The sequence below is a fragment of the Lathamus discolor genome, chromosome 6 (assembly GCF_037157495.1).
Source record: "Lathamus discolor isolate bLatDis1 chromosome 6, bLatDis1.hap1, whole genome shotgun sequence".
Taxonomy (NCBI): domain Eukaryota; kingdom Metazoa; phylum Chordata; class Aves; order Psittaciformes; family Psittacidae; genus Lathamus; species Lathamus discolor.
Window position 1 is genome coordinate 91,780,054 of NC_088889.1, and position 24,120 is coordinate 91,804,173.

Here is a 24,120-nt window from a genome sequence, read left to right on the forward strand (position 1 = left end):
ATTTGGGAATCTGCACCTGCTGAGTTTCAACTGGGCTGCTTTAAGGAAAGAGAAAACAAGACACGGAGCACACCAAGACCAGCTATTCCCAACAGGCCTCTCCATGGGTTCACAGAGTGTTGAGCTACTTGCACTGAGCACTGTAAAGTTTAGTGTTAAACAGCAACCTGCCTGATGCAGGTGTAACACTGAGCCAGGCGGATTGAGCCTGACTGCCCAGCACTATCTGCTAAGGGTCTGCACCTTTGCAGGACTGAAAGGTCCATCAGAAACCTGAGATAATGGCACGTGGCTGGCTGAGAGAACAGGCAGAACTTCACAGGCCAAAGATGGGAGCACTGCTTCAGACAGGACGAGAGGCAAGAGCTTCCTGTAAACTTGAGCAGAGAAAAACTGAAAGGTGATTTCAACTTGAAGAGATCAGCTGCTGGACAGATATTCTGAATTGGGCAGGATTCACTGAATAACATTGCTATACATTTTCAAATCCAGGACACAAAAGACTACTGCAGTGATGGAGGGTCCAAACCAGCATCCGAGCATCTCTCCTCCCCATCAGGGCAGGGAGTTCTCTTTGGTTCTCTCCCTCCCAAGGCCAGTGTTGCTGCTTCATGTGCTCACCCAGCAGCACGATGCAGCTCAGGAGGGTTTGTCAGTCACACGGGTGAGTGTCACGGCAACTGCTGCAGGAGGACTCTAGACCACAGCATGCAGGGTCAGGGAAACGCTCCAATACCATCGCACTGGGGGCAGGACAGGAGCAGCGAGGTGCAGGGTGGGAGAGGAACAACTAACATGGCATGAAAGGGAGCGGGAAGCAGCACAGTGGTGTTCATCTGCTCCAAACATGCTACATGGAGTACTAACCCAGAGCTTCTGGTATGGAACACATTGGTGAGAGGGGGAAGGAAGCAGGGCATCTTTGGGTTAAAATAATAATGAACACATTAGTTTTGCTACCAAAGAGTTAAACCTGAAACCAAAGGGCCGCAGAATATGGCTTTACTGAGCATCAAGTTTGCATACTGCTTAAAGTTTATTCTTAAAAAAACAGCTTCTGAAAGTCACAACCAAGTCACGAAATTAAATTTAACTGAAAGATTATGAAAATAGCTGGTTTTGTTCAAACCATGTAAAAAATCCTCCATAATACATCGTCATATTTTCTTTTCAAAACTAAACTGGAAGATCAACTCTCAGCAGATTTAAGTGTATTACACATGATACTTTGTGAATTAAGATTTATTGATTTCCATTGTATTTGCTTTAAATATGGTTGAAGCTGACTGCAGAAAAGGGATGGTGAAATTTTTAAGTTAAAAGTAAACTAATGGTGAAAGGACATCACCTCTGGCTTCCCTCAATGCCTCGTTTATCAGGGTTTATTAACAAGTTCCAGGACTGTCACATCCAGAGATGTCGGAGGCCTCTCCCAGCAGTGTCCTTTGCTTTGTGTCATTTTCCTGTGCCAGAGGTGAGCGTGCTTTCAAAAATACTGCCACTTGCCCAGCACTGTGTCTTTGATTGCATCAACATATTGAGTGGGTACCCAATAGACCCAGTAGTAAGACGCTTCTGTTGGGCCCAGCTGAAATGCCTGTGAAGTTAAAAATGACAACGTTTACAAACAGGAAACAAACAGCTCGTACCAGGGGGCAGGTACAGCCTGACCACTCTGGGCTCAGCAGTGTCTGCTGCTTCAGACACTCAGGGCATGCTCCTGGTACGTGGAAAGCAACTGGAAAAGCTTCCTCAGAGAAATGAGAATGGCAAAGTAGCAGATAAAGTGAGGAACTCCTTCCTTTTGTGACACCACAGCAGCAACAAAAGCTCTTGGCCAGTTTCAAGAACATGAGGAAATTATTCTGGAAGACAGTATCTGAAGCATAGCTCCAAAGAACTGACTGGAATGCACAGAGCTGAAAAGCCAAACAAGAACTAAAGACAATGACCATGTTTCCACAGTCATAAGATTGCATGGAATTTTACATTCAGACATGATGTCCTGTTCTCAACCTATGTCAGTGTTCATAGCTGAGGAGCACCATGGCAGCCAATAACCTCTACCCTTGCATTAGGGTAAGAGTGTATTGTAGCATACTCAAGGACATTTTCTTACATGGGTGATCAAAACCCCAGTATTTGGACAAAGCCGAGACCAGCACCCTCCTGCAATGATTTTAAGGTACAACATCTCCCCCTTCTTCTCCTAAAGAAGGAAAAAGACTTATATAAAGGAATTTACTTCAGCATTAAAAGTTATTACTGTACTTTGGAAAGCAAGAACTCAATAAAACCCCATAGATTAAAAGAGACAAAAATGCAGAGGAATTAGCAGAGGTTTCTTCTTAAATGTGCTCCTCTTCTAGGCCCTGAACCAGATCCTCAGAAAAATCACACATGGGAAAAATACACAGCATGAAATCCCTATTTGTTTGTTTAACCTCCAGCAAGGCTGTTGTCTATGTGAATGTGCCATTTCTGTGACTACAACAGAAACCAGAAATAAACTAGATACAGGGAAACAGCACGAAGAAATCAGGAGCTATACTGTAAGCATTCTTCTGCTGACACTGTCACCAGACAGAAGATATGAGACCATGCTCAAGCACTTCATGTTTGTGTGAAACCAGCCCAGATCCACACAGCAGCAGATAACCACCATGCCACCCAAAATATTTACACTGACAGCATACCATGTCCACATTCCCATCTTCACACCACATGAGGCTGCTATACCTATCCACCTCCAACTTGCTCTGTTTTAAAAGCCCTGCTTCGTGTATTTGCATGAAGTAATTAGACTGGATATATTAAAGGAGAGACATTACTTACCATCATGTGATAATCCTCATGTCCTTCAATAGGTTCACTCACCACATTTTTAATGGACCCCATGGGTAACTTTTCTGTTCTCTCTACATTAAAATTGATCAAAGTATTATTTCTGACATAGGATGCAGTAGTAGTTCATATTAATTTCAAATGCCACCTCCATTACCTCCAAAAGCTCCTCATGTCAGCAGTCTCCTCTTGGTGAACTTTGGATACCTGCTGCTGAGAAGCCTGTTGTCCACATCACCACATATCCCCCAGGGATCCAAGTGTGGACCCCACAGTTCCTTACATTTTAGGTCTCTGCAACACATTAGGCTCTTCACTGTACCCGATTCAAGCCTAAACTGAGTGATGGGGAAACCCTGGCTTTATTTAATGCTTCCCCCCATAAGGAGCTCCACTTGGTCCATCAGGATTACTCATCATAGTAAAGGCTGGTCCAGATGTAAAAATATTCAGGGCCCATTACCAAGGGTAGCTCTAAGCTCTACAGGTAGGTACTAAACCCTGCTGCTGGAAACTAAATGAAGACAGGCCAAAGAGCCCTTTGAAAGCCTCCTCCTGGTTTTACCCTGAGGCACTGTTCAACTGTTACTATAAAAGCACAGGGAAGGAAATACAAGTAAATAGGGAAAGCAACAAAAAGAGAAATTGAAGAAAAAGATGCCTACAATTATGTGACAGAGTAATGTCAGCCAGAGGTAGGCAATTAGAAATGACAAAGAACATGGTTCATGGCAGACTTCTCTCAGCTGTGTCCTCATCTCTGTGACTTACTCCAAGACCCTTTCTTTCAGTTTCAGCTTTCAGTGTTTACCTAAAACTACTGAGCTGACCCTGATCTACCCCACTCAGACCCACACCGTTCATTCACTGTGGAAACTCTTACTTTGCATTCACTTAGCATCCCACAAATCAACTGCTCCTCACAGTACCTCAGCAACAGACAGATTGCTGTTATCAACACCTCTGACACAGAGCAACCGAGCAACATCTGCCTCTACCAAACCTCAGACTACGCAAACCCTGCACAAAGTGACCTGTGAAGCACAGAGAGGCTATGTGGAGGAAGAATCAGTTTCGACTTCCCAGGACTAGCAAGTGACAAACAATGTTAACACCCAGTTGGTTTATTCTAGCCCTTATGTGCTGGCGCCTGACATGCATTTCTCGGCGCAGGAAGGAGCTTTCCCAACAACAGCCAGCAATTACAGCCATTCCCTAGAGGAAGCAAGCTGCTGCTAATTTGGTGAAGTAGGGAAACAGGTTACATGAAAGGGAGATGACTACAACAAGAATCAAATTTCACAGCTTAAGAAACTCTGATCTAGAGCACTTCAGAAACACTAAACTTGAAACTCATCTAGAAGGTGAAGGAAATTACCTCAATACCACGCGTGTGCTCAGGACACAGTATCAGCAATGTAAGCACCTGCCTGCCCAACCTTTAGAGGCAAAAAAAAAAAGCCCCACAAGTCCCACTCCACCACTTAACCCAGGAGGAAAATCACTGCAGCTGGTACCAAGGGAGGTTTTAAAGCCACAAAAGTCTCCACAATCACGTCTGTCCTAGAGAGGAAAGGTCAAAACCTCACAAGATTTCTGCTTACTCTGGAAATAATGTAGCAGCTGGAGGTGCCATCCAAAGCTACTGTTACCACACAACAAGGTTACTTTACTGGGACAGTGAGCAAGCACTTCTCTTCCCCTTGCTCATCACCCTGATACTGCCCATCCTGGTCAAACTGCAGGAGCAGAGCTTCCCTTGGCGGCAGGGGCTACGCGAGACATCCTCAGCCACGCACATTAGCACCACAGCACGTTCAGCTCCTCCTGGCACCGCTCAAGACAGTAAACTGATTCCTCTGCACAGCAGCACAGGCCAGGGTCTCTGCACTTGTGCATCACTGAAACAAGACACCCAGCTAATTTTGGTTGGAAGGACAGATAATGACAGAGACGCCAGCACTCTGAGTTTAATCCCAGTTCTAAGATTCCCTTTCGAGCCTTAGCCAAGTCATTGAGCCTCTGTGGGATGCTGGCATCAAACCAATGTTTAAGAAGTGCTTTTGAGATAGGCCAGAAATGCCAAATATTGTAATGTATGTTTGCAGCTATGAACAGCAGATTGGAGCATTCCCCCACTGGCACAACTGAGCTCAGGCAGGTTTTTCCAAGAACACCAGTAAAATGTCAAGTAATAGCCAATGATCTGGGCAAATGGCATCTGAGAAGAGCAAGCAAAATGTAATGTTAAAGTACTGCAATGCCAGCATTATTCTCTAAGCACAATTTAGTCACACCAGGAGCTATTTCAGGGTCACACAATTTGCTTCTAGTCCCATTACCCAGTATTCATCCCAGAGGTTTAGAGTTGCTCACCTTTTGTACCAATCCATAGCTGGTCTTGCTCAAGTTTAAAGGTCAATCTGACTTTCCCTCCAGACTTGTTGTACATGCCAGACAATGGCACTGTTGGCAGGCGCTCCTACAGAGAGGGAACACAGTAAGGCAAGGTGAAGGACTTGAACAGAAAAAGCTACATTCCCTTCACTTCTTAAGCACCAGGATGATCCATCTTCCCAGTTTTCTGCTAAGACAGTGAAGAACCATTGGGCCAGCAAAGACAGGGGTCAAACCACAATAAAAGCCTCTTTCCTGATCATGACAATGTCTCAAGTACTTATTTACTTACCTGAACACCTTTAACAGAAGGCATCACATCATCAGGTTTGCCTTTATCCAATACTTTTCTGTGTTGCTGCAACATAAAAGCAGAAGTTGGAATTTACAGAAACACAACAGAGCTTCCAACTGCCCCCTCGACTGTAACCCCCCAGCACTAAGAGACAGGGACTATTCACAGTCACTTATCGCACAGGAAATGGCTCATTTTCAGAGTTAACTGAGCACTTTCTGGGACAGTCTAAAGAAATTCTACAAATGAACAGAACCCCAATATAAAGCAAAGGAACATCCCTTCTACAATATACATATTCTAATATATCTATCTAGAAAAAATTAAAGTCCCCCTTTAATATCAGACATGCTGAATCACACAGTTGGCATTTAGCAAGACAGCCTTAACAGTCAAGTGTTACATCCAGTGAAAGGCAGAACCCCCGAGGTGTGACAGTGCAACATATTGCAACAAACCAGAACAGATTAGAGCAGTTGTAACTAAGAAAACCATGCTCAGAGCTTGTAAGTCGCCGAGTACCTTTAAGCAATGGTAGAACTTAGAGTGAACGTGAACTGTGCTAAATTACAGAAAAACAAAAGCACATTTCATGAAGGCTGCAGTTCAAGGATGCGCTACCCAAGTTTTAACCACGTTTATCCTGAGGTAGGGTAATGCCTCGAGCTGAGAGCCCTTCCTCAGCCCCACAACTGCAGCACTGCACCAGCGCGAGCCCCCTGCGTGGCTCTGCACCTCCTGCTCGGAGGCAGCACTTCAAGACACGAGAGGAGCATTGAACATCCGCGTTCCCTTCAGTGCTGGGGCAGGCGAAGGAGCTGCTCTCTTGGTGTTTGTTTTAAAGGCAGTTTTTGGTGATCAAATTGTTTCATGCCAATAGAAATTAGTTCGATTTTAAGCAGCATTCATCCAGACTGCGCCTGACCTAACACCCACAAAATATTTCTATTATTTACCACTTCTTATCTGAAATGCTGAGCCTGGCACCAGCACAACCGGTGCAGAGCTCTGCTAGCCTAAACATTCTTCTGTTGCTAGAACTACTCGGCCTTGAGCCCTCCTATCACTTGGCAATGAGAAACAAACCCCGGCCTGCTCTGGAAGGGAAAAGGACCCACAGGTGACCACAAAAGAACCGCGTGGAGCCCACAGCTCCCCCCCCCCCCCAATTAGTGAGACATTAATAACCTTTTGCCTGCAAAGTGGCTCCTTTTTGTTTTCTTCAGCTTTGACCTCCTGTTGAGCAGCCTCTTTGGGTGTATTCACAGCCAAAACGTCGTTGATGGTGGAGCCAACCACCATGATCTTCGCTCCGTTTGTTACTTTGATTTCCCGCAACGTTTTCTCCTCCGGTAGAAGTCCCTTGAACATAACTTTCTGCATGGCGGGGGGGAGGCCTAAGGGGCAAGCACAGCGGTTACGACCCGGCCGAAGGCAGCGGCAGGGGAGGCGCGGGCAGCGGCGGCCCCGACAGACCTGTGAGCGAGTGGATCTTCTGCTTGAGCTCGGCGCCCGTGCTGTCCAGCGCGAACCTCACGTCGTACTTGTTCTTGTTCCAGATCACCTTCAGCTCCACCAGCTCCCGCCCGCCCTCCCCGTCGCCGCCGTTGCTCACAGACGCCTGCGGGGGATCCCGCCGCTCCTCGCCCTGCGGAGGCGGCCCCGCGGCCGGCGAGGAGCCCTCTCCGCCGCGGCCCAGCGGCAGCTCCGGCGCCTCCACCTCCATGCCCGCCTCCTCAGCACCTGGGGGCGAGCGGACGGGAAGAGCGCGGCCAGCGAGGAACTGCCCCGGCCCAACCGGCCGCGTCCGACCGCGTCCAACGGCGGCGCGCCCGAGCCGAGCCCCGCCCGGCCCCGCCCGCACGGCCCCTCCCAGCCCGGCCCGGCCCCTCCCCGCGCCGCCGCCCGCCACCGGTACCGCGAGCTCCTACCATCGGCGGCGGCGGCGGCCATGATGATTGTGTACAATGTGCCGCGGGGCACGCCGGGAAACGCCGCCGCGGCCCGAAGAGCCTCACCGGCTGCCGTAGCCCGGCCCCTGCCGCTCTGCCCGCTGACCGGCGCCGGGCAGGCCGCTCTCCGGAGCCCCGGCAGGGCAGCACGGGAACAAGGGCCGGGCCGGGCCCCGCCCCTCCCGGGACTCCGGTGTCGGTGCCGGCGGGAGCAGCGGCGGGGCCGTGGCGCCTTTAAGGGAAGCTCCGCTCCCTGGGCTGCGGCGGGAGCGCGGATTGGCTGGGGCGCCCGCGGCCACGTGGGCTGCGCGGCGGGATGGCGCGGGCGCTGCGGGGCCTCGGCTCGGCGCCGGGCGGGGAGCGGGGCCCGCGGGTGCGGTTCGGGCCCAGCCCCACAGGTAACCCCTGAACGTGAACTCGGGCTCTTGAGCGTGTGCGGGGCTCGGAGGTGCCTGCGGGCTCCTCGCTCAGTGCGGCCGCTTCGTGTCAAACACCACGAAAACGGATGTCCCAGCACCCGCCGAGGAGAGCCTGCAGGGCCAGGCCAAGGGGAACGGCTTGAACCTGCCCGAGGGGAGGCTGAGCTGAGCTCTTAGGCACAAGCTCTTCCCTGTGAGGGTGCTGAGGCGCTGGCACAGGGTGCCCAGAGAAGCTGTGGCTGCCCCATCCCTGGCAGTGCTCAAGGCCAGGTTGGACACAGGGGCTCGGAGCAAGCTGCTCCAGTGGAAGGTGTCCCTGCCTGTGGCAGGGGTTGGAGCTGGAGGAGCTTTAAGGTCCCTTCAACACAAACCAGGCCGGGGTTCTGTGGTAAAAGTGCTGTCCAGGTCACTTCAATAGGAGCTTGGGAAGCTCTTGTTCCGTACCAAGGGCCTACAAGCGCCATGCAGCTCAGCTCCCTGCCCAGCCTGTGAGCAGTTTCCGTTGCAGATAGCATTTACCCTTCCAGCCCTGTTGGGCCTCAGTTCTGACTCTCCTGCCTGCTTCCCCATGGTGACAGGTTTCCTGCATTTGGGTGGCCTTCGAACCGCTTTGTACAATTACATTTTTGCCAAAAAGCACCAAGGGACCTTTATTTTGAGAGTGGAGGATACGGATCAAAACCGAGTGGTGCCTGGAGCTGCAGAAGGAATAGAAGACATGCTGGATTGGGCAGGTACTCACAGCTTTCATTGTTTGCTTACTGAGAGTCTCTCAGTGGTTAACAGTACTTACACCGAGTATTTTGCACAGTAGAAGCTGTGCAGGCTTTCAGACAATGAGTTAGATGCAATCTCGTTGTTGCTATCTGGTTATTCTGGGCGTCAGGGAAGTCCCACTGGGAGCATGTTGTGGAGCAGAAATAACTGCCTTGGCTTGGTTGCTTTTGTGTGTATTGTCTGTGAGACACATATCTGCGCAAGTGTCATGACGTGACAGAGGTGCCCAAGAGATGCGATGGAAAGGGCCGATGTTGGAGCTGACAGACCTCCCTTTGTACTGGTGTTTGTTTCAGGTATCCCCCCTGATGAGAGTCCTCGCCGCGGCGGCTCCTTTGGCCCCTACCAGCAGTCGCACAGGCTGGACCTGTACCGGAGTGCCAGCGCCGAGCTGCTGGAGCGGGGCGCAGCGTATCGCTGCTTCTGCACCCCGCAGCGCCTGGACCTGCTGAAGAAGGAGGCTTTGCGCAGTCAGCAGACCCCGCGGTAGGACCCCCCTCTCCTGGGCCCTCCCCTCTGGGCTGCACCCTTGCAGAAACTTAGCCAGTGAGGATGCTGTCTCACTGCCCGCAGTATCTGAAGGGGGCCACAGGGATGCCAGGGAGGGACCTTCATCAAGGACTGTAGCGATAGGACAAGGGGTGATGGGTTCAAACTGAAACAGGGGAAGTTCAGGTTAGATGTAAGGAAGAAGTTCTTTACTGTGGGGGTGGTGAGGCATTGGAACAGGGTTCCCAGAGAGGTGGTAAATGCTCCATCCCTGGCAGTGTTCAAGGCAGGCTGGACTGAGCCTCGTGCAACATGGTCTAGTGTGAGGCATCCCTGCCCATGGCAGGGGGTTGGAAATAGATGATCTTAGGGTCCTTTCCTACCCAAACCATTCTATGATTAACCCGTAGAGGCTGAAGGGAATGACATCCAGAGATGAGGTGGTTTGACCAGACACAGGGGGCAGGCTGCAGCTAAAATCCCAGGATCAGTTTTAGAGTTTTGGCCATGTAAAATGGCTGCTGGGGTTGGTCTGTCTCGAACTGAGACCTTTGTCCTCCCTTCTCCAAGGTATGACAACCGGTGTCGGCACCTGACCCCCACCGAAGTGGCTCAGAAGCTGTCACAGGGCCTTGACTGGGTGGTGCGCTTCCGGCTGGAGAAGGGGGTGGAACCCTTTCAGGACCTGGTCTATGGCTGGACCAAGCACGAAGTGGCTGAGGTGGAGGGTGACCCGGTGATCCTCAAAGGGGACGGCTTCCCCACGTACCACCTGGCGAACGTGGTGGATGATCATCACATGGGCATCAGCCACGTCCTGCGCGGAACCGAGTGGCTGACTTCCACGTCCAAACACCTCCTCCTCTACAGAGCCTTTGGCTGGGATCCCCCTCAGTTCGGTCACCTCCCGCTGCTTCTGAACAAGTACGGGGGCAAGCTGTCCAAGAGGCAGGGGGACATCTTCCTGGAGCGCTTTGCTCGGGATGGCTACTTGCCAGAGGCTCTGCTGGACATCATAACCAACTGTGGCTCGGGTTTCCCAGGTAGTGACAACAGGGCACTTACAAGGGTGCTTCATGGTGCTGCCTCTGGGGACAGGGTTAGGTTTGTTTTAATAGCTGAGAACTTTGACAGTGTTTGAAGGTTTCAGCCTGTCCCTGAAATGCCACCAGGGCTCTGCAGAGCTCCTGTGAAGGGCTGGCTGGTGTGCTGGAGCAGTGGGAATCTTTCTGCCTCTGTGCAGCCATTTAAATCTGGTCTGATCCATAATGAGCTCCCAGCTGGGACAATTCATCTCGAGGTGAAGAAACTGTGTGACCTCTTGGGAAAACTTGTATTCTGTGTTTAACAACTGCAGTGTCACGTGTGACGTCTCTCACACTTCTTGTTTAACCTGAAAGACCACAGGGAGTTGAGTCAGTGTCTCCTTTTGTTGCTCTTGCTGTGTGGGATCACAGATTAACTTGTGTTTCGGGAGCTCTGCTTGGGAATCAAATCTTTCTTGGACAGCAAAGCCTCTTGGCTGAGAGTTGCTTCTTTTTGGCTGACTGATGCAAGGGCTGTTCCACCAAGGAAGGTAACAGAGCCAAGCAGAATGTCCCAGTTTCCAGTTCCTCGCCAGTAGTTGGCAGAGCCTGCTTTGGGAAGAGGGCAGCTTCTCATACGTGCTACCAGTTCCCTCCTGCTTGCCATGGTGCATCCTTCTTGCTGCTGACACTGCATGAGGGGCTGTCCTGTGCTGCTTCCTCCTGGGCTGTGCTGGTGCCCCAGCCCAGCAATGACAAGCAGTGCTGCTGCTTCTCTGTGAGAGTGGAGTCGAATCATTCCCTTGTTGGGGTTCTTTTGCAGCAAATCAGATGGGGAGGACCTTGGAGGAGCTGATCGCGCAGTTTGAAATAGACAGAATTACCACCCATTCTGCCCTCCTGGATCTGGAAAAGCTCCCAGAATTCAACAGGTATAAATACCAGTGGTAACTTTAAACGTGATTATGGGTGTGTCAGTGGGAGTTTATTCCTAGCACTTGGCTCTGCCTGGAGATTTTATTGGGTCAAGCATGGTCTCTGTGCAGCAGCTTTTTGGCTGTGCTACAGTGAAGTAAAAATTCCTGCTCGCACTGTTACCACTTTCTCTCCCATCCTGTGCTTGGACATTGGTGTCAGGAACACTGTGAGCACCTCGGCAGAGAGTAGGTGTAGTTAGGGGGATGCAAGGTCTTCAGTTCAGTTTCAAAATAGCATCTAAGAAGAGGCAAGTACACTTGTGTGCTACAGGGATGTTCTGCTGCTGAGAGTTACCACATCTTTCATTCACTGTGGTGCATGAGAGCTAAATGCTTTGTTGTAGAATGTTGTTTAATGCTGCTTTGCTAACAGTTCTACAGGTTTACTAGGTAAATGTGAGGTTGGGATGATTAGATTTGGTCTAACCCAAAACAGTCCAAAAGCAGTTTTCTTTGTTGCAGGATTCACCTCACCCGTCACATAGAGAACGAAGGGCTGCGGCAGAAGCTGATCAAAGAGCTGCAATTGTTGGTGGAGCAGGTCTATGGGGATCAGCAAGTGGATCAAGAGATTCTAGAAAAGGACTATGTGGAGCGAGTCCTCCTGCTGAGAAAGGTACGAGCAGCTGTAGCACTGTGTCACTGCTCTGGGGAGCTCAGGCTTGGTGCCATTCCTGGATGGGACTCAGCTGAGCCCTGCTTTGATCTGAGCTCTGAAGCCGTGCAGCTTGCAGATAGCTGTCCCTGCAGTGGTGGTGGTGGTGGCACACTCACTGCCAGCACTCCACTGCTCTGTAACTGGTTGTGAGGTTCAGACTGAAGAGGTTTGCTTCCCCCACAGCTTAACCCTGACCTTGACAGCTTTGCTTTCTTTCTCCAGGGCCACATAAGCTTCCTGAAGAGTCTGGTGTCCAGTGATTATTCTTACCTATGGGTCAGGCCCTCGGTGTCCCGAGAGCAGCTACAAACTATGTCTGGGGAAGTAGATGAAATAGGAAAACTGGTCTTAGGGTAAGTGTGTCTTCCCAGCTCTGTGCACAGCCACCTGCCTGCCCCAGAGCGTTGCTCTTGGCTGCTGTATTGATGTGGGACATGCTCACTGTTCTTATTTAATGTGCTCTACTGTGGGATGTGCAGACAGTCCTTCTGGGGCAGTGGGTTCTGGGGGGTTTGCCAGTCTCTTTCACTGCTGTCCCATATCCCTCTGCTACTCCACACTCTGCAGCTAGGCGGGTGGTGTGTCAGTCACCTTTCAGTTCAGATCTCACATCTGGCCTAAAATGAGCCCTGAAAGCCTGTTTTGGGAGTGATGGAGGTGGCAGTATCTGCAAGCTGAGCTGTTATTTCCAGCTGTCTGTACAGCTGGTTGCCCTTAGTTCTTTGTCACAGCAAAGTGGTAACTGAATCTGTGTGATGGTAATTGAAATGTCAGAGTATGCATTATGCTGGAGGGATCGTAGTTCTGCTGCCTACAGCAGAGTAGTATCAACGATGGCTTCTGCATCTCTGAAAATCAGATTATTAAAGAAGAAATCAGAATCACTGCTTTTCCAGGTCCTTGGCATAATTTTGTGATTTAAGCTTGGTTGCTTTGCTGAACCAGTCACTGCTGGGTTGGAATCCTGTGGGTTGTGTGTCCCTAATCTGTGAGGACATCTTCTCTCCTAAAGGCTCATGACAAGGCAAGTGGCTGTTTTGACCATGGAGGAGTTGAACAAAGACCTGAGAAGCCTCCACCAGCAAACCAAAGAGACAAAGTACAGCAGTGTGATGCAGCTCCTTCGCTTGGCTCTCAGCGGGCAGCAGGTAGAACATACACACTCTGAGACTGTGACATTCTTGTTTCCTTTATCAGCTATCTTCTCTCTGATTGCAAGATACTGGTATCTGACATCTCACAACAACAGACAGCAGTTCCTGTTACAAGGAAGTGCACTGATACACAGCAGTTCTGGAAGAAAGAGCTGTTCTGAAAGTCTCAAAAAGCCAGAAGTTGTCCAAGCATGAACGTGCTGGTCTCAGGTCTGAAGTTGGAGAAGCTGCTGGACCGGCTGTAGGGAGTGTTGGCAGGGTTGCAGGTGTTGGGCAAACCTGGAATTTTATGTGCACCCTGCTTGGACATAGGTCAAACCCAAGTTTTACTGAAGTTCTTCAAAGCCCAGCCCTGGCTGATGCTCTGGCATCAGTCCTTCTGGGTCACTTTAACCACTCTTTCTTAGTATTTTACTTCAGGAGTTAAAAAAACCCCAAAGCCTTGTTTTGAGCTTGGTAATAAACCTCCACCCTTGGTCTAACAGCAGTCTGATAGCTCATCACTCTTATCACTTTCATCGTGGTGATGCATAAGCACGTGCTGAAAAGTGTAAGTTTCCATCTGTGCAATGATATGCAATGACTTCTCTTGTGTTTGCAGCATGGGCCGAGCGTTGCTGAAATGATGGTGACTTTGGGACCCAAAGAAGTGTGTGGACGGATACACAAAGCCCTATCCAGCTAATACCAGATCCGAGCTCCAGGAATGACCTGGCGGGCAGCCCATGGACTCGGATGGTGTAGGCAGCACCCGTTGGTGTCCCATACTTGTAGTTTTTCATCTCAACATGATGATCTTTGATCAGATGAGCTGAACTTTAGACCAGGCAGGTGTCACCGTGGTGCGTCCAGGTCTGTATGTATCTGCACTAAGCATAAGCCACTTTGAGAGAGGAACCAAATACAGATTGAGGTCCATCCTCGTGCTGTCACCTCATGCAAATAGCCTGGCTTGCAGGCTGGGAGAACAAGATGTTTATCACTGGTTAAATTCAGGCCACATGGACAGAAATCAGTGTTTTTTCTGACACGGGCACAGTTCATCTTGAGCGATCAGTCTGTATTTGGAGAGGCCCTTGCAATCAGGGTACCTACAGCTCTGACTGCACAGGTCCCCACAGATACCCTGGGGAGGGTATTTATATGTATATATAAATATGTATACATACAGTGTGTGTGTTATAGCAGCCCCAGGCTGCTCAGAGAGGGGGACTGCTTCCTGTGAATGGTCATGCGCGTGGTTCTGCTAAAGCTGGCCCTGACTGGGGGACTGGGACGTTTTCTTCCTCTTTGGATGATGATTTAATGATTAAATGAATGTGGTGAGTTTTGGTTCCGTTCTCGCCCGCGCTCGCTCTGCACCCAGCGAGGGGAGGAGCTGCCAGCAGGGGTGTGTTTGTGGGCTGGGTGTTCTATGGGCCCTGCCCGTGGAGTGCACGTCCACACCAGGCAAACGTGTGGGCTTTCTGCAGCGAGCAGTGTGCGAGGAGTGGGGGTGGATCCGTTTCCTGCTGCTGGTGGGATGGAGCTGGAGCCGGAGCCCATGGCCGGTGCCACAGAGCTGGAGCTGTGGCTCAGTGAGTGGGGCTGGGGCCTGAGCGGGAGGGCACTGGAGCAGCCTCAGCTCCGTGGGGAAGGGCCCATCTCTTCCAAGGAGCCCCTTTAGGGTGATGTTCATGGGGGCTGTCTTAACCTGCTGCGTCTTTCCCACTCCCTGTCTCTCCTGTCCTTCATTGTCCTCAGTCCTGCCCAAGCTGAGTGCTTGAAGAAGGTTATTCCCCAATCCAGCCATGCAGGCAGAGCTTTGGGATGTGCACTCCTGCAGCCTTGTTGCAAAATGGTGACCTGTGCCTCTGTTCCTGCACAGGAACACTTGCCCGGTCCCAGGAGAGCTGCCTGTAAATGGTTTTAAGTTTCTCATGCTCTGCGCTAAAAGGAACCTGATGCTGCTGCTTTCAGCACCTCGGTTCCTGCCAGACTTTGATTCTGAGGGTCCCCCCTGGCCTCTTTTTAGGCAGGTGTTGGTACCAGCTCTTTCCTGCTTGTCCTGTGCCTTCCATTTCTGCCTGGTTTACAGAGAGCCCTAGAACAGGCGGGAGCAGCGGGAGGTTGGAGCCGCTTCCTGCCTTGTGCCCTTCCTCCTTGTGCCCTCACACGCCTCTCACGCTGAGGCTGTTTTCCTGTCTTTTTCTTTCCTGTGTAAGACAAAGCCACTGAGCCAGGTATCCCCGAGGAAAACTGGGAATGCATCCAGCGGTTCTGTGACCAGGTGAACGCTGACATGGACGGGTAAGGCAGGCAGACGGCTCTTGGGGTTTGTTCCTGATTGGGTGCCTGGCTCTGACCTTCTCTCATGGCTGCAGAGAATAGGGCCTGGGACAGAGCTGGGAGTGCTGGCTGGGCTCTGCTGCACCCCAGCGTCAGTATTGCAGAGCTGTGTGGTATAGGGAATCTGGTGCCTAGGAATGGGCTCTGATGTCCATTGCTGCATCTCTGCTGCTCTGTCACCAGCCTCTTGAGAGGCTGGCCAAGGAATCCTGGGTGGGGATCTGCAGGGAAGCCTTGGGTGAGCTCAGCCTCTGCTTTTCCTTTCAGAGAGGTGGGAGATCCCACAGCCCAGCACACAGTGTGGGCTCTGTGGGAAGGAGCAGGAACTAGTTAAACTGGTTAAAGCTTACTGATGCTCTTCCTTCAGAGCAGACACCCATGTGTTCGTGCCATGTAGAGGGTTGTGAATCAGCACTTGCTCTTTGCAGCAAAAATCAGCAGCATTTGGGGTTTGCTTGGGAACTTGTGCATTGTCTCACTTGCTTCTAATACTCCCCAGCCCATCACTTGCACCGAGGCTGCTGGCACATAAGATACAGTCACCTCAGGAGATGGAAGCTCTCCATGCACTCACAGTAAGTGCTTTCATCCACATGCAGAGAAGCAGCAGTAACTTGGAAACAGAGTTTGGGGGGAGAGGCACAACAGCTTCTTTTTCTCTTGGATGTCTCTCCCTTTTTGATGTCTCTCCCTTTTAACTTTCCATTGCACAAGGAATCCAGAAACTGGGTGTAAGAGGGAGGAACTGCTGCTGTTTCTTCTTCTTCGCTCTGCAGAGGGGTTTCAGTGCAGCTTGTGCTTTTTTACCTGGGGTCCCATCACCGGGTCAGTGGCCCAAAAGTTATTAATGATACATAGAACAGAGCAGATGGTCTTCAACGTGCTGCTTAAGAAAGGTGGATGAAGGAAAAATACATGTTCTTGCTGCACAACTTTCCCAGTATCTTGTGTTTGTGAATGCAGTGCCAGAAAGTTCTTAGTTCAGTGTTATACTGGCACAGTTTTCCCCCAAGACTTGTGTGTGCAGTGTCTGGTTTGTCCTCTGCAGGTGCTGGAGACCTGTGTGAATAACTGTGGTGACAGGTTTCACAGGGAAATAGCAAAGTTCAGGTTTCTGAATGAGCTGATCAAAGTGCTCTCCCCAAAGGTAGGTGGTTGTGGTCCTGCTGCTCCTTGTTGGGGGTGGGGGGGGCTATTTGCTTTGTGCTGGATATGAAAACTTAGACTGAATCTTGGACAGAAGAAGAGCAGAATTCATTCTGTGCCTCCATGTGCCAGGACTGGATGTGAATCCCCTGTAAAAGGTGTAGCTGGGGGCTCTCTCTGTCCTGCAGTGCCTGTCAGCACGAGAAATGGAGACCTGTTTATCAGAGCCTGTGATCCCCCCTCTGCATCACAGAGCAGGCCTGCAGCTTTCTTAGATACCCTTCTCAGCAACCCAGTAATCGGCTTCCCTTTTAGTGGGTCCCGCAGACATTAGCCACTCGCACAGGCTTTGTTTTCCATGACATCACCTCGACAGCAGAGCTTCAAAGAGCCGGTTTCAGGGAGAGGTTTAACCGAGCAGCAAAACCTCTTCTCTTGGTGCCAGGTTTGGTAAAGGTGCTTCAGTGGAACAGCACGGTGCAACCAAAATGTCAGAGTTGGGTTTGCTGTCTTGACAGAGCAGGTATTGTTCAATGAGTTTAAAATGCCTTGTGTTTGTGTGTGGCTTTTGCCATTCTGGATGTTTTTGTAACACATTAAAGTGAGTGCTCATAAGTGGTAGTGAGAGAAATCAGAGAGCATCCGAAGACAACTTTCATTTCTTGTTTTGTTCTGTTTTAACTGAAAAGAAACCAATCTGCTTTTGGTTTCGGAGCCAATAACTGATCAGAGAAGTTCTGAAATTATTTCATTTTGATTGCCATATAATATTTAGGTAATTATCGTACACTTAATAGCATTCCTTGTATTTACAGCCACAGCAATCCACATTACTTCCTATACTGCAAGACACCCAGTTGACAACACAGGGAATGAAGTGCTGGGCATCTGTTTGCTACTTAGTCTCTGCACACAGACACTGTGGGGCCAGACCCAGGTGCTCTACCTGGCACCAATTCCTTAGCTTTAAACTTTGTTGTCTGTTTGGTTTTCAGTACTATGGAACCTGGTCTTCAGCAAAAGTCAAGTCAAGAGTCACAGAAGTCATATTCAGTTGGACAGTCTGGTTTCCTCAGGAAGTTAAAATCCGGGATGCTTATCAAATGCTGAAGAAACAAGGTTTAGTTCTGCTATTTCGGTTTCCTTTTCAGCCTTCCAAGTGGCACAGTTGGAGAGCACAGAGACGTGTCCTCTTCAGTCTGTGACTCGGCTTTTCCTAAAACATTGCATGTGAGGGCAAGAGGACAGGGGTCACACTTACAGGCCGTTGGGGTCCTTAAGGATGCATGGAACTGTTCAAAGAGATGTACCAAAAAACAGCTTTGCTAAAGAGCAGGCTGGCCTCGTGCCTCTGTGCTCACAGTACTCACCACTGGTGTGCAGGGAAAAGGTACAGGACAAACTTGGGGATCTCTGCCCTGAAATTCTCTCCCAGGAAAGGTCTGTGGAGGGGTGAAGGAAATAGGTACAAAGTCCAATGCACTGTTGAGTGTTCCAACAGTGCGGTACCACTGAGCAACTGTTGTTACCCATTGCAGGGATTGTGAAAGAAGACCCCAAATTGCCAGAAGACAAAATTTTGCCTCCCCCTTCTCCGAGGCCTCAGAATTCTATTTTTGACACAGATGAAGAGAAATCCAAGGTAAAACTCTGGGGTTTCATGCCTGCCCCTCTCTGATTTGTACTGATGGGCCAAGAGGCTCAGTCGCACTTTGGGAGCTTTGTTTCAGACAATACCTTCGGAGTGATGCTGATGCTTTTTGCTGTACAACAGCAGAGAATTCCTTGATGCTTTATCAGAAGTTTTTGCCTAGTAGAAGTGAAACCTTTTACAAGAAAACATCAGTTTCTATTAAACTTTCCCAAGAGAGGGTTTCTCTCTTTACAGAAATTCTACAAAGCCAGAGTGTTCCCATTCCCAGAACATCCAAACTGTGTGCAGGCAGCTGTAGGAGGCAGCAGTATAAATCTGGATTAGATGATGGGACATGAGCCCATGTATTTCCAGGATTATAGAAACTATTCCGACAGTGGGTGTCTCAGTATCTGCTCATATGTGATGTGTGCCCGGAGCCTGCTGCTCACTCACTGCTGTCCCATGCTCTCCCCTTGACAGCTCTTGGCGAGGCTTCTGAAGAGCAACCACCCTGAGGACCTGCAGGCTGCCAACCGTCTGATCAAGAGCATGATCAAGGAGGTGGGGAGTCCCTGGGTCAGGAGCTGTGCTTGCAGCAGGGAGGGTGGGAGATGATTTGGCAGTTCAGGCTGTGACCAGGACCCCTGTTCCTGACCAGGGAGGGAGGATTTTCAGGATTTGTTGTTAGCCAAATCATCATCTACCTTTATGTCATTTTTCATTACAGGAACAAGAAAAGTCAGCTCAGGTGTCCAGAAGAGTGAACACCATCAGTGAGGTTTCTGAGAACGTTAAACGTATGGATGAGTTATTAGAAAACTACAAGAGACAGGAACTGTCCAGATCTGACCAGGAGGCCCTACAGGTAAATGCTCTTCCTCAGGTGATTCTAGTGACAGAGAACTGTGAGGATGTCTGGGATCTCCTGAGCAATGATGTGAAACACTTCCTTCCACAGACTCTGTTTCAACGCTGTGAGAAGCTCAGGCCGCTGCTCTTTCGCCTTGCCAGCGAGACAGTGGATGATGATGAGGCTTTAGGTAAGAGCCAACACTGTCCTTGCATTTCTTTGCAGCTAAGCTCAAATACCTTTGCTTTGACAAGTGGGGTGTGCCCTTGCCTGGGAGGAGGAATGCTTCAGCACTTGCTACCCAGCAGGCAGAGCTTTCCATTTCACCTTTAAACCATGCCCCCCATGGAAGTGGCTTAAGTCTCCTCTGACTCCTCTCCAGAAATGATTCATTTTCACTTGGAGCCCAGAGTTAAACAGTGAATCCAGTTTCTTCCAGCCAAGGTGGCTGTCATGTTAACGGGGTCTTTACACTAGTAAGGGGGAAGACTTTATCTCCTCACCTGTAACTTGATGGGTTTGTTACCGCACCAGGACTGATGAGACCCTTGAGCCCCATCAGCCCACTGGAGCCCTCCACAGAGCTCCACACACTATATCAGAGAGTGATTCCACTGCCCTGTTCCGGGTACACGGTACCACATTCATCAGTTAAAAAAGTTTTGAAGTAAGTTTTCAAGCTAATTTTAAGTGAATTTGAGTCTCCAGAAACTCACACAAAGTAGATCTTAATTGAGAATTTTTATAGTGAATCATTTTTTTCTCACTTGTGAACTCCTTGTTGTGAGTGAGAAAGTTGAATGTGGGTGAAGTTGAACTTTGTGTTATGACATTAACAGTGTGCTTTTCCTCTTGTTTTCCAGCTGAGATACTGCAGGCTAATGACAAGCTCATCCAGGCACTCAGACAATACAGGCAGGTTGTAGCCAGCCTTGAAGATGGGGCTGGAGGAGGTCCAGTCACCAGCTCTGTGGATGCACCAGGTAAGGAGTGTTCCATGACAGCTCTGTTCCTACTCATCAGTGTGAGCGGGGTTTGGGAAGTGCTTCTTGGAAAAGAAATGTGGATTAAACCCTGTAACACAGGAAAACTGTTATGTAGCCATCATTTTCTTTTACATGTGGCTGATAGAAAGTATTCTTGAGGTTCTTCCCCTGGGAGTCCTTTTGGGCACACCTGTGCTGTGAATACACAGTTCCTTTCAGGAGGTTTCTCTTTAACTCTTCTATTTCCAAGCACACCAACCACCCCCAAGGCGCATGAAGAGCTACACACTGATTGACTTCTCTGAGCTGGAGGCGACATCCCAGTGTGCCACAGACCAGTCTGCAAACACAACCACCACCTCCCGCCACAGCAGCACCACCTCTGCTTGTCTGCTCGAGGAGGAGCTGAAGTCATTAGGTTTGTCATTGCAACTCAGTGCCATGTTATCCCTGGTGACAGGGGTCATGGGGTTTAATACAAACAGAACTTGACTCTAACGTTGGCCCTAGGAGGACGTAGACCCTTTCAGCCATGAGTTTTCAAGAATGCAGTTTCTTTATTGGTGTTAGACTGTAGACAGACTGCTGCTAGACAAAAAGGGAAGAACCTGTGGAAAACCCTTGTTTTCTGTAACTGACCTGTGACATTTTGGCATCTTTCTTAGATCTCAGCAACTCTCCAGTTGTACAGAAACCACCTTCTGATTTTGGCTTTGCAGAGGTGAGTGATCCTCAGATACTTTAGTCCATAAGGTACAAAGGACAAAAATTAGATCTGATTCTCGATCTAGCTTTCTCTGGCAGCCTTTGTTACACTACGTGGTTCTGAAGGGAAACTGGAATCCGCCTGCTCTGCCAGGAATTTTTCAGTCACAGTTTGCAACCAGATTACTCATTTCTACTTTAAGGAGCGTTATTAAACCAGAGGTGATTTTTAAGAGGATTTTTGCTGATGTTCTCTACTATGAACCAGAAGTGCTTGTTTTTCAGACTGCTGTACGCAATGGGTATGGTGAAGTTGTAAGTGTTGCTCAAACACTGGGACTGCAGGAGGGCTGGGAAGACCCCTGTTCAGAGAAGAACAAACTTCAGGGCCTGTTTGATCAGCTCTCTCCACCCTCCAGCAGCGGGACGTTATCTTGGTGAGGAATCTGTGCATAACACAGTCTGACTTTGGAGATGAGGAGTACAGGGTTACAGCAGTGAGGTTTAGGGAAACCTTTCAGCTGCAGTGGTTAAGGACGGCAAGCTGTCCATCTGTGCATGGGCTCTTCAGCTGTTACGGACTTGTTAATGGAGCTTTTTCAATGCACACCAGGGTCAGGAACTTGGGGAGACAAATCCCATGGCTTAGGAACAAGGTGATACTGCACTAAAACAACAAAAACCTTGTCCTTGAGCTAGAATTACATTCAATGTCACCGACTGGAGCTCCAGAGTCTGTGCATAGGGAGAGTGGATTTCCGAAACCTGGAAACAAACTTCGTGGTGGTAACAGAAATCAAAGTCTGCCTTAATGACTGCTGACACAGCAACTTCTTCCTTAGAAAACAGAGGCAGGTTGTGAATTTCTCAAGAACTCAGTGTAAGCTTGTACTTTCTTTATATCTAAAATGGATAAGGGATTGGGATACATACAGAAGCAGCAGCAGATGGTACACACCATAGAGTCTCCCTAGTTAATATAAGCTTTCTACATGCTTTTCTTTCTAGGCATTTATCACCAATGACATTGCCCTTCCCAGATCTGCCAAATAGCTCAATGGCAGATACTTCATTCTCCAGTCTAGACTACGAGCTGAAGCCTGCTGCCTCTTTGCATCCAGCTTCCCATGATGCTTCTCTAGAAAACCTTTTTGTCCCTTTAATTTCAATTACACCGAGTAAGTGCAGTGATTTCTGTGCCCCAGCTTGGCTTGCTAGAGCTCTTCTGTGTTTTTTGCAGGGGAGCAAGGCAAAGTAGCTTCATGCTGTATGGGTTGGCTGGAGAAAAGTAGTGACTGTTCTATGAGGGACTTGATGCACCTGAGAATTGAGCAAGTGCTAGGGATCCTACCATGGAAAGGTCCTTGTCCTTCCCTACTCAGCAGTCAGGACCCTCCTGCCCTGGCTAATCTTCTGCCTTTGCCTCCAGTCTCTCAAGTGGAGGCTTTGCCACATTCTGGAAGGGCTGGTTGGTGATAGGCAGCTGTGGATTTGCCAGGCAGTGGTCATAAGCGGCTAAGTCTTGAGTGTGCCAATCAGTTACATCTCTCCTGGATCCACACTTGACATCTCTGTCTGTCTGTTGAAATCTGAGTGGCTAAATCTCCAATTTAGACATTCAGATTCCCTTCTCTGCCTTCAAGGTGAAATGTACATCCCAGGCAGTGCTGTATTGCTGCTTGCTGTGAGTTTGCTAGCAGAAGTGAAAGTTTGAGTGTTTCCTTTCTGCTGCTCCTTATCCCGTCTTTGTCATTCTGCCCTCAGAAGGGAGGGGAATCCATGCTTCTTCTCTTGTCTCTGGCAGGTGGTATCTGTCCACTTACTGTGTTCGATAGGAATGGTTTCAAGGCTATGCTCCACTTCTCCAGCGACCCTGCTCCTGGCCGACCAGACGTGCTGGTGATGGTTCTTTCCATGCTGAGCACATCAGCTCAGCCGATTAAGGACATCACGTTCCAGGCTGCAGTCCCAAAGGTGAGAAGCCTGTGGTGAGTAGCAGAGAGTGGGATTTCAGAAGGGTCCTGAGGAGAAGGTTCACTGCTTCTTGCTTGGGAGTTGCCTCACTCATTGGAAACTGCAGGGCTTGCTTTCTGAAGGGTGAACCTGTTGTATGGTGGGGCCTGCAGCACAGAATTGCCTATTTAGGAGTATCTGCCTTCAGATGCGGGCTGTCAAAAGAGATGCTTTTCATTAAATGATAGCATCTGGCTGGTGTATCTTTAACCAGCTCTGTGGCTTGGTGATACTCCCAGTCCTTTTCCTGCATGGACCAAAAGGCATTCCTTTTGTTTTCTCTTCCAGACCATGAAAATAAAGTTACAACCAGCCTCTGGTTCCGAGCTGCCTGCCTTCAGCCCTCTTCTCCCCCCTGCTGTGGTATCCCAGGTGCTGCTGCTCTCCAATCCACACAAGGTATGTGTGGTGGTTGATTCTGCTGGTGGAGCACTCAGAATGTCACTGTCATGGTGGGGTGTTTGTATGAAAAAGGGGGAGAGTGTTTTCAGTGAGGACAGAGCATGCTGGGCAGTGCTGGGCAGGGGGAATTTTCCCCACTGAAACAGCTTTCAGAGCTATTATTTAAAGGGTGGAATGGGCAGTTCTGCCTCGATCCACCTGCAGATGGCTCCTGGTACACACTGTGCAGATGTTTGCAGCTGGTGGAACACAAGGCCACCCCAGGCACAAGCGGTTGTGTTGCACTGATGAATGATCATGGACCAAAGCATGGTGTAAGGAATCCTCTATCACTACAAAGGCTGGGCAGGCTGGGATTGCCAGGCATGCCCTGGGGACATTTGCACAGGTCTCCCAGTTGCTCCTTATGTGCTTCTGAAGATCCAGGTCTTCCCACATGGCTGAGGCGTTCCTCTGCCCGTTCAGAGGGTGACTCACTGCAGCAAGGGGGGCGGCTGAGCTCTGCAGCCATGACATGTCCCCCTCTGTTCCTTTCTCTCACAGGATCCCATCCGGTTGAGGTACAGACTTGCGTTCACCCAAGGCGCACAGCCCTGCAGCGAGGTGGGAGAGGTGACCGGCTTCCCGGAGCCAGCACTCGGTGGCAGCAGCTGAAGCTCAGCAGGCTTGGACATTGCCATGGAGCCTTAGCTCTGTGTGAGGGGAGGGACTGCGTGCCAGCAGGGCCGGCCTGGCCTCTGGAATGGAGCGATCTGCCATCTCCTGCTTCCTTTTGGTTTCTGGGTCCTTATTTGGCAGGAGGGGTGTAAGCAGCCTGCTCCTGCCGTGGCCTTTCATTGGAGCTGACCCTGCTTTACAGAAGGCTGCTGCAGAGCCCTGCAGCCTTAACGCTGCTTCCAGCCAAGCCTTTCCAGCTGCTTCCTGGGCCAGCTCTCCCTTTGCCCATTACTTTTATAATTAAACAAAAAGTAACCCTATAGCAGCACTCATCCCTCGGGTCAGGGAGCCGGGGCCGGGCTGTTCTGGGGCAGGCGCTGCTCTCAGCCGGGGGGGTGCAGATGTGCAGA

General features: G+C 49.9%; 3 protein-coding genes across 3 annotated transcripts; 2 read left to right on the forward strand and 1 right to left on the reverse strand.

Moving 5' to 3' along the window:
- Positions 1-1,017: 1,017 nt before the first annotated feature.
- UBFD1 (ubiquitin family domain containing 1) lies at positions 1,018-7,574 on the reverse strand. Its single transcript, XM_065684959.1, has 7 exons — positions 7,468-7,574; positions 7,013-7,279; positions 6,725-6,933; positions 5,534-5,599; positions 5,221-5,326; positions 2,836-2,918; positions 1,018-1,597 (listed from the first exon to the last, which is right to left on the reverse strand). The coding sequence occupies exons 1-7, from the start codon at positions 7,487-7,489 to the stop codon at positions 1,487-1,489; spliced, it is 864 nt and encodes a 287-aa protein (XP_065541031.1). The 5' UTR covers positions 7,490-7,574; the 3' UTR covers positions 1,018-1,486.
- On the forward strand, positions 7,528-14,313 carry EARS2 (glutamyl-tRNA synthetase 2, mitochondrial). The gene is made up of 9 exons (XM_065684958.1): positions 7,528-7,886; positions 8,486-8,641; positions 8,981-9,170; positions 9,744-10,216; positions 11,022-11,130; positions 11,638-11,791; positions 12,056-12,186; positions 12,846-12,981; positions 13,589-14,313. The coding sequence occupies exons 1-9, from the start codon at positions 7,805-7,807 to the stop codon at positions 13,670-13,672; spliced, it is 1,515 nt and encodes a 504-aa protein (XP_065541030.1). The 5' UTR covers positions 7,528-7,804; the 3' UTR covers positions 13,673-14,313.
- A 74-nt stretch (positions 14,314-14,387) lies between these two features.
- Positions 14,388-24,030, forward strand: GGA2 (golgi associated, gamma adaptin ear containing, ARF binding protein 2). Its single transcript, XM_065684957.1, has 17 exons — positions 14,388-14,564; positions 15,192-15,276; positions 15,815-15,890; positions 16,364-16,462; positions 17,457-17,580; positions 18,000-18,103; positions 18,578-18,658; positions 18,825-18,962; positions 19,056-19,137; positions 19,811-19,930; positions 20,184-20,351; positions 20,599-20,654; positions 20,924-21,075; positions 21,647-21,816; positions 22,443-22,612; positions 22,940-23,050; positions 23,597-24,030. Exons 1-17 carry the CDS (start codon positions 14,402-14,404, stop codon positions 23,705-23,707), a joined length of 2,010 nt encoding a protein of 669 aa, XP_065541029.1. The 5' UTR covers positions 14,388-14,401; the 3' UTR covers positions 23,708-24,030.
- Positions 24,031-24,120: the final 90 nt, after the last annotated feature.